We start from the raw sequence: 20,347 nt of genomic DNA, 5'->3' as shown, positions 1-20,347 counted from the left end.
TCGGGAGTAAATAGCATGAAGATGATACCAGGAGAATTACCATCATGTGAGGTTACGTGGTACGTAAATCCAGCCCAGTCTAAGCCTACTTGAGGTTACCGGTATAGAGAGATTGGGAAAGAGAAATCTTCCAATGGAACCCTTTTATCTTCCATCAAGTCCAAGATTGAAGAACAAAGTATGAGGAGATAGTAGTTAGTAGATAGTAGATCTCAAGTAGCTTCGAATATGAGTAGTTTTCAACTCAGATACCAATAATACCCAGTCCATACTTAGTTCTAAGCTTGGGTCCCACTTGGTCAATTCCGGGGTTTCTGACCTTCGTACCTTGCCCCTCTTTCCTTCCCCCCCCACCATATTAAACCTACCTTCCCCCCTTCCATCATCTCTTCTTTCTTGTCAATCTTTCTCATACTCATACTCACACATACCCTTCATAATGGTTAAAGCTGGTAGGCTTCTCAGTTGGTCTTTGATCTCATCACCATCTCTAATCATATCTAGTTGTTCTTGGTGCCTCTGGTGGCATTGGCCAGGTAAGTCCATTCCTTTGCTTTCGGAATCCTCCATCAAGCTTGCTAACCATCATTAAATAGCCTCTCTCCCTTCTGCTGAAGGCATCTCCCTTGATTGACGAACTTGCACTGTACGATGTCGTCAACACCCCCGGTGTTGCTGCCGACCTTTCTCACATCTCTTCGGTGGCCGTATGTTTTCCCGCTTTGAACCCCTCTCCTCGGAAAACACCGATGCTGACCCAACCCTTTTGCCATCCCAACAGAAAATCACCGGCTACCTCCCCAAGGATGATGGTCTGAATAACGCTCTGACCGGCGCTGACATTGTGGTTATCCCGGCTGGCATTCCCCGTGCGTTACTTCTCCCCTGGTGATGAAGCAGATGGCAACTAACAATCTCGCAGGCAAGCCCGGTATGACCCGTGATGACCTTTTCAAGATTAACGCCGGAATTGTTCGTGACCTGGTGAAGGGCATTGCTGAGCACAGCCCCAAGGCGTTCATTCTGGTTATCTCCAACCCCGTCAACTCCACCGTCCCTATTGCCGCTGAGATCCTCAAGGCCGCCGGTGTCTTTGACCCCAAGCGCCTCTTTGGTGTGACCACTCTGGATGTGGTTCGTGCCGAGACCTTCACTCAGGAGTTCTCGGGCCACAAGGACCCCTCCAAGGCTACTGTGCCGGTTATTGGTGGCCACTCTGGCGGGACTATTGTACCCTTGTTCAGCAAGGTTTCCCCAAGCTTTGAGATCCCCGCGGATCGTTATGAGAAGCTGGTCCACCGTACGTATATGCCCGACTTGATTGCAGAGTGCAGTCACTAATCCTTCCCACAGGCGTTCAGTTTGGTGGTGACGAGGTTGTTCAGGCTAAGGATGGTGCCGGTTCCGCCACCCTATCCATGGCTTTTGCTGGCTTCAGGTACACTCTCCCCCTCCCCCTTAACATATTACACCACTGACTTCAATGCAGATTTGCCGAGGCTGTGATCAAGGCCTCCAAGGGCGAGAAGAGCATTGTCGAGCCTACTTTCGTCTACCTGCCCGGTGTTGCCGGTGGTGAGGCTATTGCCAAGGCTACTGGCCTTGATTTCTTCTCTACCCCCGTGGAACTCGGCGTAAGTTTTTGCCCATTTCTAGCACCCCAGAAGGTTCCTCCTAACACACTGTCAATAGGTCTCTGGTGCTGAGAAGGCTGTCAACATCCTGGACGGTATTACCGAGCGGGAGCAGGAGCTTCTTAAGGCCTGCATTGCGGATCTCAAGGGAAACATCGAGAAGGGTGTCGAATTCGTCAAGAACCCACCCCCAAAGTAATGCTGCCCCCTTTCTCCCCTTTCCAACCCTATGTTGCTATAGCACTATCGACTTTCCGCGTCCCCATTGGAAAAGCATTGCTAATTATGGTCATCCTGGAAAGATAGGCTTTAATCGTGAGGTTATGACATTATGAAAGAGCAGACATGAGTGTCGTCCTGGTGTGGTTAGACTAGGGTTTCACTCGCAATAATAGCAGAGGTCAAACAATGAATTGAGGCTCAGCCAATCGCATTTGTCTATTGTTCCTGAGTCTTACAAGGTCGTTCGTAGGAGGTAAACCCCATGGCGTTATTGGAGATTTGGCCTGTGCCCAGTCCAGCTGAGGCAGGGAAATGGAGGGTTTCAAGTCGATCACGGTCGAGCCTGGACCGTTTTGATCTGAAATGTTGCTCCTGGAAGGTCAGATGTCTCCGCTTGCACCGTAGTATTGATACCCAGGTTCGCCAATGCACCGCGAATGATCCCACAGGGGAACCATAAATACTGGAAGTCGGGTCAGCTGAGTCTACGTGATCAAGGGAAGTTCGCCATACCGCTTGTGCCCTTGATATGGCCTCACCTCGTGCCGTCATGCTCATCCGGGAGAAAGGCCGAAATGCGCTATCGGTCAGAACGTAGACTCCCTGCGTGACATTAGCGTTTCTGTGTAAGCCCCCGTTGTTTCTGTGTTTGTCGAACATACTCGGTGGTTAGTTTTGAGATTATCCACCTGTTTTCTGAATAGCACTGTCCATAAATCTTTGCAAAGAAACTTGATGACATCGAGATTATCGGTAAAGCGAGGACGATCACGGGAGAACCTACAACCGAGATTAGTGACCCAACATTCCCATCTGCGCGCGCGTGATTTGCCGCTAGACTTGGGGGCAGAGAGAACTCACCTTTCTGCCAGGCCCTGTCCTACTCTATACCCTAAAGATTCTAGGCGAAAGTATGTGGTCTCCCGAACTTCCTCCTCCTCTGGTTCGTTCTCATCCGTTGACAGCTCCTTGGCTAGACGTTCGGCCATTGGGACCAGCTCAATGAGGAGAAAGTCGAAGCAGGAGGAACTGAGTGCACGAGCATTGGGATCGGAGATGCTCAGCGAAGCTGATGCGTCAAATGACATGGTGACGGTGAAGCTGAGGATTGAGAAATTGGGGGGAAGTTGGTGAGGGGTGGGGTTTGGCCAAGGATGGAGAAGGCGGAGTGTTTTTCTTTTCTTCAAATCGACTGAACTAGAACTTGACTTCCCGCCACGCATTAAACTGAATACCGCAATCATTATATGTAACTAGATATAATGGTGTTCAAACCATTGTATTTCTGGGATTCCTGAAGAATAAGAAATAAAAATAAAAGAAAAAACCCTTTCCGAACAAGAATCCGCCCAAGACCACGCCAGAAACACCAGGCATGCATGCGAAAAGATTCGAGATAAATAGAGACTAAGGTAAAAAAGCTATGATGATGCACCTAGTGCGATGGAGGATAAGACCGGCCACTGAGAGGACTGCTGGCCACGGGTTGGTGAGGATCTTGCGACGAAATTCCTCGAACTGCAAAGCTCAATGCTGGTCGTTTCAGCGGCGGGCCAGGAGATTCGTCATCATCGTCATCACTACCGGTGAGATCGATGAATTCCGTTGCTGAGCGTTTTTTGCTGGACACACGAGCCATCGAGGACGGTGTTGACGTTTCTCGGGACTGAGCAGGTGTCCGCTCTAGTAGAGTACTGGAAGGCATAGGTTCCTGCTTCACGGCACCGTTCCCCGACTCGCTGATCTCAATCAGATCATCATCGTCATACTCGTCCGTTCCCGGAGTCACTCCACCCAGCTTCACGGTGTCCGAGTTATCCAGCTTGGACCATGCACCACTTGGCTCCACAACCACTTGGTCCACTTCTGAATCGGTAGATTGAAGGATTTCATCCACATATCTGTCCAGGTAAGTCAGTACATGAATCATTGGGTATGTCGAATTCAGGGCTGCATCTTACTGATCTACCTGTAGAGACTCAAAACTGGTGGACTTGGCACACACGGGGCAGGTCCAGGTCGGTGCTTGTTTCTGCAATTGGAGAAAAGAGGATGCATCGAAGCATTGATTATGAGTGCATACCACCGAGCGACAAGGGACCTGGATGCGTAGGGTTGATAGAGGGCATTTAAGAGACATGATGCTTGAGGTGGCAACAATGTCAGAATCATCCGCGCGGTTTTTCACTGCAGTATCAATTAGAAACAAACCCTTTGTGGAAGATCACTTTTGCAGACACCACTTACTCTCTCGTAGCACCTGCTCTTTGGAGATAAGCTTGCGTGATTTTAATTTGGCGACAAGCTCCTCCACCGGGTGTTGCTTAACCATGTTGGCTAGCACAAAGAATTTCTGACCAACACAATTAGCAAATTCCCTCACTCTGCAGCAAGATGTCCATCTCCCCTACACCCAAGCAGGCTTACCTTTTGGGTCAACGCATAAGTCATCACAATGTTATTTGGGTAATTGGCTTTCTTGCGTAAATAGTTCGTCACGTCTGCAGGCTGGGTGGTACCGGGTTTGTTCTTCAGCCCCCGCAGATTGGCTTTAACTTCGTCTAGATTCGCTTTCAGCTCCACTTGGTGGGGAAAGGCGATATCCGACTTGGTGTACTGTTTGAGCCCCGAGTCGGCTGTACAGTAGACCATCACCCGAATATTGGCATCTTTTTCAAGATCGGCGATATGGGATTGAGAAAGAAAAATCTTGAGCTCTACACTATCCCTGGTTTGCTCGCGAACTAGCCGATATAAGAAGCCAAGTCTGATTCAGAGGGCATGGAGGGACTTACCCTTGCATTCCACGACCGGTGTAAGGGATTTGAGGACTGTGAAAAAGGGACTCTCTTTGAAGCCAATCGGACCTGAGTGAACCGTCAGTTGCTGGACAAACCACAATAGGCGTTTTGAATCGAACCAGAAGGATGGGGATGAGGTGACATGGAGCCACCCAATGCAGTTTGAGGTTGGGATGGTGATGGCTGCGAGATAGTCGGATGTTGAAACTGGGGATTGGGATTGGCCTGGAAAACCGTAGATCCAGGTAGACCAGTCTGAAGAATGCGATGTCTTAAAGTATCATATCGAATGCTGTTCCCTTCTGAATGACAGAGTCGCTCGAGATCTAGAATAGTCAGTTCCTGCAAATGACGTATTTGATTTTGACATAGATGAAGCGATCTCAAAAAGCAAGTAATATGCTCACACTAATAAATGAATCAAATAGGCTGATAGGGGGAGAAAGAGAGAGAGTGTGAGAGAGAGAGAGAGAGAGTGCGTCTCTTAGGTGGGGGAAGGAGATAGAAGAGAGGCGGAGGCAGAGGAATAAACTGACAATCAATAATGCGCACTTGTACTGCCGCCTTCAACCCAGATACTGGGAGACCCTCATTCCGTAGTAAATCTTTCAATTGCGGCAGTGTCAGGGTCTTGATGAGGTTCACCAGGTTGGGAAGCTCGGAGGACTGGCCGGACGCCATCGCGTCCTGAAGGAGAGAAAGGCCTCAGGTAAAATGTACCAGACCAGATATAAGCGATATACAGAGATGCATGTCAATCGACTCTCAGGCTGCAGACCTGCAGAGAGAATCGAGTCTCGAAACTTTGTCGTCGCAACTTGGGAGGTTTGTGAGGAGATGACATAAGACGGGGAGGAAAGGTATCGGCGATAAGGAAAACGGAAAAAAAAAAAAACCTAACAATTTTACCCCAATTCTCTTGTCATTCCTTCACTTTCCCTTCACTCTCTGTCATCCTTCTTCAAAATGGCCAAGAGTATCCGAGCCAGTGTCTCCAAGCGCAATCGTGCCACTCTGCGCAAAAAGGTGTTTGGCCCCGTCGTTGACGCCCGCACTGAGCGACTTGCCGCCAAACTTCAAGAACTTGCTTCGCAACCTCGCCCCAAGGCCCCCGAAAAGTCAAAGAAGGAACTGGAATCAGATGAGACAGGTATGTTGAACGGATACAATGAGTATCGCGCTTTCAAACATCCTTTCTAATTTTCTTATAGCCGATCAAAGCTCAGGTGCTAAGGCAGCCTCGGCTGATGAAGGTAAGCTACACAGACCCTGAGGCTTTCAATGTGAATTGGAAAGCATGGAGATCACTGACGTTGTCTTCTTGTCTAGCCATGGATATCGACATCAAATCCTCCAAGAGACACCAGAAAGGACGTGTGCAGAAGACCAAAAAGCCTCGCAACAACATTGTGTTTAAAGCTCACCCGTCCAAGACAAAGAAAGGCCCAAAGAGGAAGTGAAAATGCTTACAAGCATACAAAACAAAAAAGATAAAGATATTTAGTGGGAGACCTGCGACATGAGAGCTACCAAGGGACAGAACTGGGTGAAAATCGGAGTTGGGGAGTCTTCAATCTATTGACCGTCGGGTTTTTTTTTCTTTTTTTCTTTTTTTCTTTTTTTGTTCTCTTTCCCCTCCTGTTCCCTATGTTTTTCTCTATCTACATTCAAAATACATCAATATATACAAATATACACATTCACACCAGTATATATATCCCGATTCTGCATTCGATCACATGTTTGGTGGCGATAGAATCCCATATCGATAACCCAAAGGCGGTGTAGTCGCCATTGTAAACATCACCGCGTCCTCCTTTCCGGATGCGCCTATGAAACCCCTCGAGTGTGTGCAATGGCAATCTTTCCAGGTCGATGGGTAACTATACTCGCCAATCTCCTGGTGCCGGTGGGCATTCTCACTTTCTCCACCGGATTTTTCCCATATAAACCACTCCTCCCGGGTCTAGCTATCTTCGATGAGTCCGATGCGGATGTCTCGCCGGTCTTTGACAAGGTTATTTTTATGGTGGTGGATGCGCTGCGGAGGTATGAGTAAAAAATCACCCTTATGCGAGGACCGCGTGCTAAATAGCTATTTCAGTGACTTTGTCTACGCAAATGAATCCGGGTTCATGTTCACTCAAAGGTTAGGCATGTGATCTCTCCAAAGAAGCTGAAAGTTGACACTTTTTCAGCCTGATACGAGCGGGCGCTGTGCTACCTTTTACTGCCCATGCTGGTGCTCCGACGGTGACAATGCCGCGGCTGAAAGCAATGACCACAGGGTCTGTTCCTTCGTTCCTGGACGTGATCCTGAACATCGCCGAGTCAGATACCACATCGACTCTCGTATTTCAAGACACCTGGCTCGCGCAGCTGAGGGCTCGAGGAGATCGGCTTGTCATGTATGGGGATGACACGTGGCTCAAACTATTCCCGGGGATGTTTGAGCGATCGGATGGAACTACGAGCTTCTTTGTCTCTGTCAGTAAAGCCCTCCATGACACACTATCGAAGCTTGCATACTGAGATTCGCCCCGTAGGACTTCGTGGAAGTAGACCAAAATGTGACGCGACATATTCCCACCGAGCTTGCTGAAAGCGATTGGTCCGCCCTGGTTGTGCATTACTTGGGTCTCGATCACATTGGCCACAAGGCAGGCCCGAGAAGGTAACTCCCCCATATGCTTGTCATCTTTATCCTCAAATCGAGGTTTCTGACTCTCGACTAGCCCATTAATGCCTTCCAAGCAGCAGGAAATGGATGCTGTCGTGAAGGCCATCTATATGGCGATGCAGCAAGAGCCGCATCTCCAGTCCACACTTTTCGTCTTGTGTGGCGATCATGGTATGAATGATGCTGGAAACCATGGAGGCTCATCTGCGGGTGAAACCTCACCAGCATTGTTATTCGTCTCGCCAAAGTTCAAAGCATTGGGTTATACGTTGGAAAGTCCCATGGAAGCCTCTGACGATTTTCAGTACTACCGGTCGGTGGAACAGGCAGATATTACTCCAACTCTAGCTGGACTTCTCGGTCTACCTATTCCTTTGAACAGCTTGGGGGTGTTTATTCCCGAGTTTTTGAACATGTGGGATTCTGGTATGTATATCCTACTCCACGGCGGAGACAAAGTGGCGGTCTAAGTGTGCTGAATACAATATCTCCCCAGGGCCACATAAACTGGACATCTTACATCGCAATGCTCAACAATTACTAAACACAGTCAAAGCTACATTTCCGGGTGTCTCATTCGACCCGGAGGACATTGCTTCAAGCTGTTCATCTGGTGCAGTCTCTGGTATTGAAGGCGCTCAGTGTGCGTGGTTCCAAATCCACCAGCTTTCCCGTGAAACATCGGTGGAGGATGCATTCGCCATTGTTGGTCCCGCTTTCCAACGGTTCTCACGAATTGCGCAGGATGTGATGAGCAGCACTGCTAGTGACTACAATGTATCCCGACTTGGTCTAGGCTTGTTGATCACAGGCATCGCGGCGTTGATTGTCTTCCCAGCTGTGTACCAAGACTGTGCCCAATCTACTTACACGGGCGCGTTTCTAGCACTCCTGGTGATGGGTTATGGAAGTATGATGTTTGCGAGTAGTTATGTTGAAGAAGAGCAGCAGTTTTGGTATTGGATCTGCTCAGGGTGGATTTTTTATCTTCACATCAGGTTGACACGCTCCCGGCGCACTCGCCGCAGTGCATTCAATTGGAGCAGCATAGCTACGCTAGGACTGATCGTGTCCCAGCGCATCCTTCGACGGTGGAATCAAACTGGCCAAAAGTTTACGGCCGAGCCAGATATCGCTCGCAACTTTCTGCCTAGTCATCCTCTGTTTCTGTGGGTGTTGGTGATCCTCACATACGTCGATGCTGGCAGGGGTCTGTTTCTCAGCTTGCCGACAGCGTTCCCACGAGTGATTGTATTGGTTCTGCCAGCCTTGGCTTTCATGTTCAAAATTAACTTTGTGGCAAATGACTCGCCTGAACTGCTAGCCGACTCCGTTTTATCATGGATGGAAAAGTCGCTAAAAATCGTGCCATTGGTCTCACAGGCCAGAGTCGTCTTTGGCGGGATTGTATGTTGTATCATTTTGGCAATTGTCATGTCAAGTCGGTCGAAGACAGCGCCCGGTAAGATCTCAACTCTCAATTGTCCCTCCCTTGCACTCATCGAGAGAATCTGGACTGATCTAAACCACCAGCTTCTAACAAACTTGTCCATGAGGCGCTTAATCTGTTCCTGATGACGCAGTCCCGAGCCACCAACATTCCAGTCTTTCTTGTGTTTCGTATCCAAGCCCTTACTTTGATCCCAATGGATTTGACTGGGCTCGAGGTGACCATCGTGACGCTAATGATGCAGTACATGACTTTCTTTGCGTTTGGAGGATCGAACGCAATTTCTTCTGTGGACTTGTCCAGTGCATACAACGGAGTCGGCAGCTATAGCGTGGTCATGGTCGGAATTCTGACCTTTGTGAGCAACTGGGCAGGCCCCATCTGGTGGGTTTCGATGGGTCATCTACTCCGATCGCATGAGGCCGTCGAATCTCATAATCCTGCCGCGTTGCTCACCTTTCACACTGCTATGTCCCTGGTCTCGGTGATGGCGGCGTGTACGGCTTTGAGAACCCATCTGTTCATCTGGACCGTCTTCTCGCCGAAATATCTGTACTCCATAGCGTGGGCAACGGCCAATCATGTTCTGGTAAATTTGCTCGGTGGGGTTGGGCTTCCTGCTCTTCGAAAGCGACCATAGATCATTAAGATCAACCAATCCATAGACATAAAAAACCATAGACCCCATGGTCGCAACCACTTAGCAATAGAGGCTAGACTTAGAAAAGACCGCTGAAAAGATCATCGATCGCATTTTTCTTGCGTTTGGTGGTCTTGGGCTTGGCAGGCTTCTTCCCTTTCAAAGACCGTTCCGCGGAGGCTTGACTCGGTTCAGGAAGCACGTCGCGACGAATGCGCTCTCCTCGGTCCTCCGCGGGAGTCAGAGCAGCCACTTTTTTGCCTGTTAACCGAGATCGCGATTTGAGCTTCCGGTCGGCTCCAGTGGCCTTGGCCAGACGTGCCAGTGCGGCCAGAAGTGCAATCCCCAAGGTCGCGAACTGGTTCTCAGCGACCACCGTGGAAAATGCTCTGTCCGGTTAGCCCTGGTCTCTTTCAGGTCCAGGAATGAACATACAGGTAACATCGGGGTATGAGATGCATGGCCAGATGCTGCTGGTAGCGCTCGACTGCGGCCGAGTCCAACGATTCCAAATCCGACGTGGTGCGTTTTAAGGTTGACAGCCATTTCCACCATTTAGCTCTCTGGTGTTGGTTCTTGTTGCGATGATAAATTAGATGCAGTACGGAATGAACCGCCGATATTTCCTGGTGGTCCATGGTGGTGGAAAAGCTGAAGGCTTCAAAGATTGAAGTCTGGGGAAATTTAAATTTGCGGGCTCCACAATGAATATGTTACTCCCACAGGGGGAAAAATGTACTCATTCATTAACACTGCTTATTAACATCTGAAGGGTTGAGATAAAAAAACTGAAAAACTGAAAATCATAAAATCAAAATCAAAAAACAAAAAGACGCAAATGAAACATCAAATGCCCAGGAACTCATAAGTAACCTGGCCCTTCTATGTATCGCGTATGGACGACTCTCCAGAGATAGTAGCCCCAAGGGGCTAGCTGAAAACGAGAATCCGCTCAAAAGAAAACACGAAAGGTTCATCGCTGGTAAGATACTGAATTATCCTGAAGATTAAAAGATGGAAAAGTGGCTGGAATCCAGAGTAACGTGTTGACGAGTAAAAATCTGAAGAGTAGAATGTTGAAGTTGAGAAAGATATGCTGGTGCTGATACTGATGCTGATGCAAATGGAAGCAGGCTCTCAATCATGGCGATATCGAGGTGAATCGAGAAACCCCCATTTGGTGCGCTCTCGCTCTCGACCGCGGCGCCGATTGCTTCGGATGGGTGTATCGAGGGCCGTCTCGGGCTGGAAATTGTCGGAACGTCGTCGATCGCCGGGCATGGGCCGAGGACCACCTTTGTACAAACCTATTGTCCGTTAATTTAGAGCTCATGCAGATATCACAAGGCCCTTACCAGTCTGCTTGCTCCGTTCAACACCCTTGGCAAGCGTCCAGAAGTTGTTCACGGGCGGGAAGGGTGCTTCTTCACCGGCATGGGGTCCACCGATATAGAACAACTTGTTCGGATTAGTATAATCTCACATATCGTCGAAACCGAGACTCACCTTGGGACGATTGTCTGGGAAATCCAACATGACCGGACTGTTCCGAAACTTCTCAACTAGCAGAGTGTAGCTTTGGGTGGCTAGTTGCAATGTCAATACAATACGAAGATATTGGGAGAAACGGGAGTGACTGACTTGCATAAGAAATTTCGGCCACTTTAGGTCGACCCTCATTGAAGCCCGGCCTAGAGGTCATGCATTAGCGATGTTTCATATCGAAAGAAAGTTTCAAACTCACCATTGCGTTCCATTACGTCGGGTGAAAAACTAATCAAAAAATGAGTAATCGATACAACTCCAAGTAGATCGGATAGCATACTGGAAGGATGTCCAGGGGCTAAAGGAAAGAAATGGTCAGCAAATCTCTGGAAAGTGGGACAGCATCGACCAACCGAAGCAAAATTAATGAACGCATAACCAACACTAAAGACATGCCATGATTAGTGTCTGATGCAAGTTAATCGTTTCTTTATTTCACGAACTTTAAACGTTGCTCAAAATCTATTTTCAAAGACACTTAGTTGATAACCATCCAGAATAAGAAGTGGATCACACGTACCCATACGCAGGTACAAGAAATCAAAGGCCCCTGCAGATGTCACGTCCAAATATGCTTTGAGCTGATCCTGTGAGGTTGGTTAGTGCATACTTTGTCTAAGGTTAGGAGAACTGTGTAAGTACCCATGTCTGCGCATTGGGGATGTTCTTGAGCATGACCTGTTGGGACAAACATCAGCGATCACAAGTCGAAGTGGATCAGAGATCATGCTGCTTACTGTGCACCGAGGATCTTTGCCTTGAGCAATTCTTTGAGGGCTAATGACTTGCTCATCATTGTCCACCTGCCGACCAGGCGTCCGAGGAGACCGCTCTCGATTATCATCGGGGGACAAGTAATAGTCATTGTTCAGATGGTGGCCTACCCGGCCATCTCTGCCTTGTTCCTGACAGGTCCAATGGCGAATCTTCTGGTGCTCCATGTCTCGATGATAGACGAGAACCTCGATTATAAAGTGCTGAGTAAAAATGAGTTACTGCCATCAAACCAAAGGGGGGATGGGGGGCAAGGAAGACATACTGAGGTAGCGATAGTATTAATAGCCCGGGTCGCATTCGCAGCATGCAGAGTATCGTAGTAACGCACGACAAACCCATGCATACTGAACCGGGGCGCCTCAGTGGGGCTTTCAAGATTGACGGCTCGAATGTCGGCGACAGGTCCCACTAGTTCGAGCACACCCTTTAAAGTTGGTACAAGATTAGGAAGGGGGACGGTCCTTCCGGGTCCGCAGTACACGATTACCAAGACTTGGTCCTCAAAGATAGAGTGGGTGGGTCCAATCTTCGCGTGATGCTTGAAGTGCCCTTCACCGACAGGCTCAATGAGCCAATCCGGGTGATCATGGGCAATATGATTGATCGCTCGTTGACTCTGGCGCATATCGGAAAATCCGATCCAGAATTGACCTCTGTTGCGTACATCGTGTAAGGTGGGACCAAAGATGGTTTGAAACTCCTTTTTCCATTGTTAGTCTTGGTTTCTTTTTTACCTTTTTTGTATCGACCTCGGGACCGGATAGGTGGGGAGATGAGGGTAATTTAGTATTAATAGGTAACTGACCTCATGGTGGCAATAATTCAGAATATAGATTGCGGGAGTATTGGTATCCACATTCTTGACAATGAAACGACGGTCATAAGGGCGCATGTCCTTTAGAGATGGCACGCGAGGCATAGAAGGCACTTGCGCAAGAGCTCCCGGGTAGGTAGACCTGTTGCCCCGAAAGACATTTTGCATGGACGGAGTAGGCCATCTAGTGGGAGAAGCCGAATTACCGGAACTGACCAAGTTACTTCCGAAGCCCGGACTGGGGTTGGCAGCGTGGAAGTTGCGCATATCATTGCGGCTCTGTGGAGTGACCGTGACCGTAAAAGGGTGGTTGGGATAGGCCAGATAGTCAGTCGCCTGATCTGGAAGGACTGAACCAGAGTAGCGAGTCTGAGTATGGTGAACGAGGGGATCAGGGTTGGCAGAGTGCGCATCCAGGTACAAGGGTGCCGTAAGATCAGGGTAAAGGGGGTCCTGACGCTGCAAAGGGTTCACTTGGCGAGAAAGGAAATTGGTTGCCGCGGAATTTGCAGGGATGGGACCGAAAGCTTGGGACTCATAGTGTGTTCCAGCCGGGAAATCCTGCAACATATCAAAATCATCCTGCTTGGTCTGTCGAGGAAACGCCAATTGATTGAAGCCATTTCCTGAGTAGGAGTGTTCAGGGTATGGGCCACTATTCATGTCAGTAGGAATCTATTTCAATCATTTTGGTTCATGTCCTACGGAGTTCCACAGTCCATACGATCCAGGCGAGATAAAACCATAGGCAGATTGTTGGACTCCGAGTCGGTGAAACTCGAGCCAAAAGTCGCCAGTTGAGTACCAGGAGACCTCAATGAGCCGGACTGGGCCGATGACGAGCTCCCACGAAGGGGAGCGGGATCGGCCGACATAGTTTCCTCGTAATGCGCGTTGCGTCGCGTCGCGTTCAGGTCAGAGACTTGACGTCTGCGTCACACGAACTCGATCAGCCGCAGGAATTGTTGCGTCGAAAGGAGTATGAGCACGATGATATCTTTGGGAACAGAAAGAATGAGGCAGATTGGAGAAGGGAGCAGGGGTTTAGAACGAAGGCGAATGAAGGAGCGAGGAAGAAGTCCAAAAGTCTGAGATTCAATTGAAAAGGATCATAACAAAAAGGCATCGCTTAGTCGGTGGCCGCTTAGTCGGCAGCTAGGCCGAGTGATCTTTTCGGAATCTGAGGCTCGAGTAAATATCAGATACGGACTTTCCACCCTTTTTGCATCATCCTCATTTACCTCGGGCGATTCATCAGCGCTGCATAGTATTGAAGTTCAAATCACCGTAACTACAACTTCTAACCTTTTGGTTTTGGAAAGAAAGTCGGATGATGGCTTTTCTAGAAAAAGAAAAGCAAAATTCAAAACAGAAACAAGAAAATTCGGTGAATCCCATTAGGCAACGGGGACCGAATAGCGAATTGTCGACATGAATTATGAATGAAGCAGATGTATAGTGCAAATACATGCATCTAGTGGACATTGTTTGAGTCTTTACCTAGTTGGAGTCATTTGGGATCTGTGCATGGGGTGAGCACAGTAGAGTATTATAGTAATTATATCTGATATGTCCGTGCACGGGCGCTAGTGGCTAGCGTTGAATGCTTAATTAGACCACGAAGGCGGTGAGCCAGGCGGTCACACGTGCCGGAGTTATCACACCCACCGGGGCGATATCACCTGGCAGCATCGGGAGCACAGCTCTAACAACACAATGCCCTCCATGCCCCCTGCCCTTGCAGAACCCCATGTTCTGAACCAAGTTAGTACTCAAAACCCAATTGTCTAATGTAAACCTACTTATGGCATCCACAAAGATCATCATATCGCCTTCCGACACCGACTACCTAGATCAGCTAATCCCCTCCATTCGCGAGTACAGCGTGGGGAATCGGACTCCCCAATTACTTCAATCCTTGTCCAGATTTGCAAGTGACAAGGAGGCAGAGATTGAGAGGATATGTAACACAAATCATCAGGAGTTCGTCTCGTCAGTCAACTCGTTACTTCGAATCCGGGAAGGCACGGTATCCTTAACGGCAGAGATCCTGGACCTCAACCAATCGATTCAAACAAGTACCGAGCGACTAGCCGAACAGAAAAAAGCCTTGGTAGAATCACGGGGCCACCGCCAAAATATCGATGAGACTTCGAGGGCGATTCAAGATTGCCTGGAAGTGCTTCGTCTTGCAAATCAAGTTCATGACCTGCTAGCCAAGAAGAACCACTATGCGGCCTTGCGCGCCTTGGAAGAGCTGCAAAACGTTCATCTGAAGGGGGTGACCCAATACAAGATCGCCGTCATGATTCAGCGCTCGGTGCCGGCCACCCAGCGCGCAATCGCCGAGGCCGTCATGTCAGATTTGAATACCTGGCTCTACCGCATCCGCGAGATGTCACAGTACCTTGGGGAAATTGCGCTCTTTCACACCGACCAACGCAAATCAAGGCTCAAGCAGAGAGCTGAGAAGGTTCCGTACCTCGAACACTTCAACTTGAACTCTGCCATCGAATTGGTAGCCGATGAGGACGAAGAATATGATTTACTTGAGAACGAAGATTTACAGGTGGAGTTCACTCCATTATTTGAGTGTCTGCATATCCATCAATCTTTGGGGCAAATAGACAAATTTCGAATCGAGTATGCCAACACTCGCCGCCGCCAAAAGGATCTTTTAACTCCACCCTCCATTACTCTCATAGATGAAGATGGGGCCAGCCTTCACAACCTTCTGGAGGAAATGGCAGGATTTGCCATTGTTGAACGAGCTACGATGAAAAGAGTGCCTGATTTGAGATCATCGGTTGATGTATGCCCTTTACCCGTCCTCTTAGCCAAATTCGTGTGACATGACCTAATCAATCTATTTGGGGAACAGATCGATGAGCTCTGGGACTCCATGTGTCAGGCCGCGGTGGGCGTGATATCCAAGGCTCTTCCCGAAGTAGACAATGCCGAAAACATCCTGAAAATCAAGAACCTGATTGCTTTGTTCATGCAGACCATGAATGTGGGTCCCCCTAATCCTACTCAATGCTTTTCATGCTGATCTTCTGCGCAGACTTGGAATTTCCCGGTCCGAGTCTTCGACGACTTCCTCTTGAGACTTTTTGAGAAATATGCAGAGCTCTTGAAGAGGAGGTTTAGTGATGATTTTCAAGAAGTACGGTTGCCATGGTTTCTTGGTACCCCCTTAATGTCACAGCACAAGAGCTACTCGCTGACATGCATAGATTGTATCGACGGACGATTACATGCCAATGCCAATTCAGACTTTGGAAGAATACGACAAGGTGCTCAATGTGAGCTGGTATAGTCCCGACAAGCCTCGTGAGGAGCAAATGTAGGTTTACCCGTCCCCTTCCTTTAGGTCTGATTTCCTCTCGGCTAACCATGGGACTAGCTTCCCCTGTATCCTGCCATTTTCAAGAATGTATCCACTGTGCTGCATCGACATTCGGAATTTTTTGAATCAATTCTATTTCTTCGCAAATGATGACTTTTCGCACCCAAATGTCATTGATGAGACCTTAAAGGATGTGGGTGTCTTCCGCCGTATTTTGACCCTTTCACTTGATGCTAAGTTAACAATAGGCGTTGGATGATCTCCTTTCGCGCAAGGTCTGCGATACTTTAGTCGAGCGCCTTTCCTCGCAGTACCTGGGGCAGATTGTTCAAATTCTTATCAACTTGGAGCACTTCGAGTCGGCTTGTCATGAGCTCGAATTGCTTCTTGCGGCTGCGAGGTCTCAGAACTCCACGGGCACATCTATTACTCTTATGGCAACTGAAAAGTTCCGGAGCAATAAAAAATCCGCTGAAAAACGCATTTTTGAGGTCGTGAACTCCAAAATTGACGATCTCATCGAAACAGCAGAATACGAATGGATGTCTCCAACTCCCCCAAGCGAACCCAGTAACTACATGCAGACCTTGACTCGATTCCTCTCCAATATCATGAACTCTACGCTGCTGGGACTGCCCACTGAAATTAAAGAGCTCATATATTTCGACGCCCTCAGCCATGCGGCGAACATGATTTTGGTATGCGCCTTATGCTTTCTAGTTTCCCTAAATCCGTTTTTTAGATCAAACTGACATGGCACAAACAGGCGCAACCGCTGGCATCGGATGTCAGAACCATCAACCCCAATGGTGTGATGGCCTTGGCCAAGGACGTGGAGTACTTGGCTCAATTTGTGGATAGTCTTAATGTCCCTATCCTGCGTGAAAATCTCGATGAGCTCCAGCAGACCGTGCAGTTGATGCAAGCAGATAATGCGGATGAATTTTATGATATCTCGACTCGGAACAAGAAATACGGACGAGTGGACGCCATGCAGGGGCCCCTTTTGCTTGAGAAGTATGTTCCCTCTTTACCTGGCCATGCGACAGATACTGACCAATTTAGGCTTACGAGGACGATTCAAGCCCCTAGCAAGGTGGACAAGTTCACCACCCTTTCTTCTCGTTTCAAAAAGAATTGAGATTTTTATTGCTTACATCATTCCTACTGGGAGTTATTTTCAGGCCTTTTTCAATGGTTTCACCGGCCCTGTGGCCTCCAGTATTGAGAGAAGTATGTCCACCCTTCTAAGGTATCTGAAACAATCATGAGATAAATAATCAAAGACGACGAGGGGCTTCAAAGTACAGTAGTCAGTTCATGCAGTAGAGCCCCCTTCTTGAAAGGGTAGGCACACGTTCTAGAAAGCCCAAGAAATCATACAATCCATCCAACTACGGTTTCCAGACCGGCAGTTTCCCCTGATCATGAATATGTTAAGGCTGTATTGTATATACAATGCTATAAACTATCAAAGGAAACCCTGTCACCCTTTAGCCAAGTGCTGGTTCCCCATCCAGTCGCAGTGTGGCCCTAGTCTTGCATATAACATGTATTTGGATAGAGGATGTAACAGAATTTCAGAAAGACACAACCATTAGGCACAGGATTCGCCAGGAAACGCGCGTAAGCCCTTGAAACAACGGAAGAAAAAGAAATAGCACGGCTGTCCCCACAGGAGTTCAACTCACTACGCTTCATTAGCTCCGCGGGACACCTGTGAGAGGGCATTATCACGTACCTGCTGGGGAGGGAGATGCGGGTATGGAGCATACATCCCCTCAAACATTTGAGATTGAGGTTGACCATATGCTGCAGTGGGGTCCGATTGAACGGGGCCAGGATACATAGCGGGCTGTGGCCGATATTCCTGCTCTTGGGGCATTCCATGCTGACCGAGAGAACCGTAGTCCGCAGGACCCATGTGTGTCGGAACACCATGCTGGGATGGTGGAAGCTGACCCGGGGCAACAGACGGTCCCGGAGCACCTGCCTGGCTCGATCGCTTGGCGTGTGAGGCTGCTTCTTCACGAGGAACAATGTCAATCAAGAAGTCGAACATGTCAGACTTGGAAAGAGCGGCAGCGATGTCTGAGCGCTGTAAAGTGCGACGCTTGTTGTCTTCAGCATGAATCCATGCGCGCATTGTCAGCTCCGTGATGAAGATATCACATCCCTTCGCGAACAAGATCGGAGCCTCCGCGGAGATCATCTTGACCTCCGGGTCGGCTTTCATCACCTTCTTGATGCGAGCAAGCGGTAGCTGATGGATCTTGTAATCATGATTTTCGCCCTCCAGATGGTTGATGACATGCTGCCAGTAGGTCGTCAAGATATCACGGGCGGTCCCTTGCAGACCTTGATTCACCTAATTTGGTGTGAGCTGGGTAAGAATTGGGTCGCGGTAAGAACTTTACATTGGCCCATGTTCCTGTGTACAACTCGGCTAGCGGTGCGTAGCCTTGCGCGGAGAGCTGATTGAATTCGGGTTTGATTAGCGGCGATTCCGAGACCTCTCACGCAATTATTCGAGAGACCGCATGGGACTCGGTTCAAGTTTCGAAGCATACCTGTGCGCTAGCGCCTGCGAAAAAGATTAGCCTATATTCACGCGACGAGTTGCAAAATGGACGCCTCGGTTGCGCGCCAGAGGCCATGCGCGCCCATGGCTACGAAGCTGACAGCCAATCATCTAGGAAGGTGCAGTGGTGCTCATTTACCATAGTGTCCACCATTCCTGGTATCATAAACAGGTGCTTGCTGTTGCCCCTGTTGCTGTCTGCCCTGCTGGCCGGTGCCCTGAGGAGCTGGTTCCATAGCGAATCGCGTTTCGCGCCCGACGAAGCTGAGATGAGATTGGAGATGAATCCAAGAATCCTCGGAAATATATATCGCGAAAGATGGTCGCAAAGAAGAAGCAGTAATTAGTATGACTTGGGAATCCGTTCGATAACTCGTGGTAACTCGTGGGAGGGAAAGGAAGCGCGTGTGCCAAGGGTGCTCTCAGCTGTTCTGACGTTTTCGGGTTTCCCAACCCCCGCTTCCTGAACGTCTCGTATTGATTTACCAAAGAGAATCAGTAGGTATCTTACAGTTTGAAGGCAAATTATTTACAATCATTACAGCCGATTACTCTCTATTAAGAATGCTAATTGACTCGCACGGGATAAAAAAGCGCAGTTGTTGCGGATTGTAAGTACTCGATACTTGGCTTTCACTAGCCCGTAGCACGGAATGTCAAGTACCCGGTACTTCCTCACCAGAAGGTATTGTATCACGTGGACTTGTCGCGGGTAAATGGTTTGTCCGTTCCGAGTAAAGCAACAACAGAAAAAAAAAAAAAACCTATAAAATCCACTTTTCACTCAGCTCCTCTAAACTCTTCAATACCTCCTCCCTTTTACCCATATTGGTAGGGATGGCTCCAACTTATGTGGAGATCAATGCTCAACCTCATGATGAGGCAGACTTGACTGATGATCAAATTCAACAACTGTTGCTTGAAGCGGAAGGCCGCCTTCGCGGCTCTGATGTTCAACTCACTCCAAACTCCGACGTTGCATCTTTAAGGTAAATTTTAAGCCCTCCACTGATGACCGCATCTTTTCATAAGACTGATTAGTTTAACAGGATTCCGAAATTATCTTCAGCCACCACCCTTGAGCCCTATGTTCGCCAGGGCGATGAGTTTGCAACGGTTGATTCGGCCCAGCTGATCGATCCCAAACAGAAGGAGCTGGCTAATTCTTTACACTTGACTCAGCAAGCCAAGAAACCTAGTAAAGTATGTCCCCCTTATCTTCTGTTTTCTCCGGACTTGTCCGACCTCTCCAATCTGCTATGAGGAAAATTATCCCAACGCACAAGCGCTTGATGCAGCGTAACCAGCCCGTCTTGGGCTGTGCTGCACCAGTGAGAGCTTCATTTTCATAGTTACTCTGAGCAAACCCCACAAATCCTATGTGATTCCTGGAGCATATAGTCAAACATGGACTAATTGTTTTCCTCTTTAGGAAAAGGCTACCGCTGGACCCCAGTGGTTCGATCTCCCCAAGACGGAGTTGACTACCGAATTTAAAAGAGATCTGCAGTTGTTGCGAATGCGCTCTGTACTGGATCCCAAGCGGCACTACAAGAAGGAAAATGGCAAGGCGAAATTGCCTGAGTTTTCTCAGGTGGGAACCATCATTGAGGGCCCCACCGAATTCTTCAGTGGCCGCATTGCCAAGAAAGACCGCAAGAAGACCTTTGTTGCAGAGGCCATGGCCCAGGAACGGGAAACCAGACGATTCGAATCCAAGTATCGCGATATTCAAAGCACCAAGCAGAGTGGGAAAAAGGCCTTCTATAACAAGCTACGGGCTCAGCGAAACCGGAAGAGCAAGTGATCATGATGCTTCGGGGCTAAGGAAGATGAAAAATCTAAACATGATCA

The 20,347-nt window shown here is 48.6% G+C and overlaps 10 protein-coding genes across 10 annotated transcripts; 5 read left to right on the top strand and 5 right to left on the bottom strand.

Moving 5' to 3' along the window:
- Positions 1 to 357: 357 nt before the first annotated feature.
- N7503_003739 (malate dehydrogenase) lies at positions 358 to 1,833 on the top strand (the record flags this gene model as incomplete). Its single annotated transcript, XM_057063286.1, has 8 exons — positions 358 to 452; positions 505 to 536; positions 597 to 707; positions 782 to 869; positions 923 to 1,300; positions 1,354 to 1,438; positions 1,490 to 1,634; positions 1,693 to 1,833. Exons 1-8 carry the CDS (start codon positions 440 to 442, stop codon positions 1,831 to 1,833), a joined length of 993 nt encoding a protein of 330 aa, XP_056924201.1. The 5' UTR covers positions 358 to 439.
- A 354-nt stretch (positions 1,834 to 2,187) lies between these two features.
- N7503_003738 (trafficking protein particle complex subunit) lies at positions 2,188 to 2,977 on the bottom strand (the record flags this gene model as incomplete). Its single annotated transcript, XM_057063285.1, has 4 exons — positions 2,718 to 2,977; positions 2,519 to 2,636; positions 2,370 to 2,459; positions 2,188 to 2,319 (listed from the first exon to the last, which is right to left on the bottom strand). Exons 1-4 carry the CDS (start codon positions 2,942 to 2,944, stop codon positions 2,188 to 2,190), a joined length of 567 nt encoding a protein of 188 aa, XP_056924200.1. The 5' UTR covers positions 2,945 to 2,977.
- A 314-nt stretch (positions 2,978 to 3,291) lies between these two features.
- On the bottom strand, positions 3,292 to 5,338 carry N7503_003737 (transcriptional regulator family: Zinc finger MIZ-type; the record flags this gene model as incomplete). The annotated part of the gene is made up of 7 exons (XM_057063284.1): positions 3,292 to 3,757; positions 3,818 to 4,043; positions 4,104 to 4,209; positions 4,284 to 4,600; positions 4,652 to 4,723; positions 4,777 to 4,983; positions 5,194 to 5,338. The coding sequence occupies 7 exons, from the start codon at positions 5,336 to 5,338 to the stop codon at positions 3,292 to 3,294; spliced, it is 1,539 nt and encodes a 512-aa protein (XP_056924199.1).
- A 285-nt stretch (positions 5,339 to 5,623) lies between these two features.
- On the top strand, positions 5,624 to 6,117 carry N7503_003736 (DUF2423 domain-containing protein; the record flags this gene model as incomplete). The annotated part of the gene is made up of 3 exons (XM_057063283.1): positions 5,624 to 5,807; positions 5,869 to 5,910; positions 5,987 to 6,117. 3 exons carry the CDS (start codon positions 5,624 to 5,626, stop codon positions 6,115 to 6,117), a joined length of 357 nt encoding a protein of 118 aa, XP_056924198.1.
- Positions 6,118 to 6,479: 362 nt separating this feature from the next.
- On the top strand, positions 6,480 to 9,427 carry las21 (mannose-ethanolamine phosphotransferase LAS21; the record flags this gene model as incomplete). Its single annotated transcript, XM_057063282.1, has 7 exons — positions 6,480 to 6,706; positions 6,762 to 6,806; positions 6,856 to 7,144; positions 7,204 to 7,331; positions 7,393 to 7,763; positions 7,834 to 8,799; positions 8,871 to 9,427. The coding sequence occupies exons 1-7, from the start codon at positions 6,513 to 6,515 to the stop codon at positions 9,425 to 9,427; spliced, it is 2,550 nt and encodes an 849-aa protein (XP_056924197.1). The 5' UTR covers positions 6,480 to 6,512.
- Positions 9,428 to 9,506: 79 nt separating this feature from the next.
- On the bottom strand, positions 9,507 to 10,065 carry N7503_003734 (uncharacterized protein; the record flags this gene model as incomplete). Its single annotated transcript, XM_057063281.1, has 2 exons — positions 9,507 to 9,816; positions 9,863 to 10,065. The coding sequence occupies 2 exons, from the start codon at positions 10,063 to 10,065 to the stop codon at positions 9,507 to 9,509; spliced, it is 513 nt and encodes a 170-aa protein (XP_056924196.1).
- Positions 10,066 to 10,564: 499 nt separating this feature from the next.
- N7503_003733 (putative meiosis protein MEI2) lies at positions 10,565 to 13,438 on the bottom strand (the record flags this gene model as incomplete). Its single annotated transcript, XM_057063280.1, has 14 exons — positions 10,565 to 10,734; positions 10,783 to 10,885; positions 10,934 to 11,013; positions 11,069 to 11,118; positions 11,172 to 11,200; positions 11,253 to 11,270; positions 11,326 to 11,356; positions 11,416 to 11,434; positions 11,493 to 11,559; positions 11,615 to 11,650; positions 11,710 to 11,949; positions 12,012 to 12,449; positions 12,555 to 13,218; positions 13,269 to 13,438. 14 exons carry the CDS (start codon positions 13,436 to 13,438, stop codon positions 10,565 to 10,567), a joined length of 2,115 nt encoding a protein of 704 aa, XP_056924195.1.
- Positions 13,439 to 14,279: 841 nt separating this feature from the next.
- Positions 14,280 to 17,053, top strand: N7503_003732 (Rab GTPase-binding exocyst subunit SEC15; the record flags this gene model as incomplete). The annotated part of the gene is made up of 9 exons (XM_057063279.1): positions 14,280 to 14,327; positions 14,383 to 15,375; positions 15,445 to 15,576; positions 15,628 to 15,729; positions 15,800 to 15,909; positions 15,970 to 16,105; positions 16,161 to 16,610; positions 16,679 to 16,929; positions 16,978 to 17,053. 9 exons carry the CDS (start codon positions 14,280 to 14,282, stop codon positions 17,051 to 17,053), a joined length of 2,298 nt encoding a protein of 765 aa, XP_056924194.1.
- Positions 17,054 to 17,599: 546 nt separating this feature from the next.
- On the bottom strand, positions 17,600 to 18,729 carry hapE (CCAAT-binding factor complex subunit HapE; the record flags this gene model as incomplete). Its single annotated transcript, XM_057063278.1, has 5 exons — positions 17,600 to 17,602; positions 17,654 to 18,280; positions 18,330 to 18,386; positions 18,483 to 18,496; positions 18,633 to 18,729. 5 exons carry the CDS (start codon positions 18,727 to 18,729, stop codon positions 17,600 to 17,602), a joined length of 798 nt encoding a protein of 265 aa, XP_056924193.1.
- A 601-nt stretch (positions 18,730 to 19,330) lies between these two features.
- N7503_003730 (Fcf2 domain-containing protein) lies at positions 19,331 to 20,300 on the top strand (the record flags this gene model as incomplete). Its single annotated transcript, XM_057063277.1, has 3 exons — positions 19,331 to 19,482; positions 19,543 to 19,696; positions 19,926 to 20,300. The coding sequence occupies 3 exons, from the start codon at positions 19,331 to 19,333 to the stop codon at positions 20,298 to 20,300; spliced, it is 681 nt and encodes a 226-aa protein (XP_056924192.1).
- Positions 20,301 to 20,347: the final 47 nt, after the last annotated feature.

Source organism: Penicillium pulvis (genome assembly GCF_028828015.1).
Source record: "Penicillium pulvis strain IBT 33274 chromosome Unknown contig_1_segment0_segment0, whole genome shotgun sequence".
NCBI lineage: Eukaryota > Fungi > Ascomycota > Eurotiomycetes > Eurotiales > Aspergillaceae > Penicillium > Penicillium pulvis.
The sequence above is the reverse complement of the archived record's forward strand: the minus strand, read 5'-3'. Positions and strand labels throughout refer to the sequence as shown.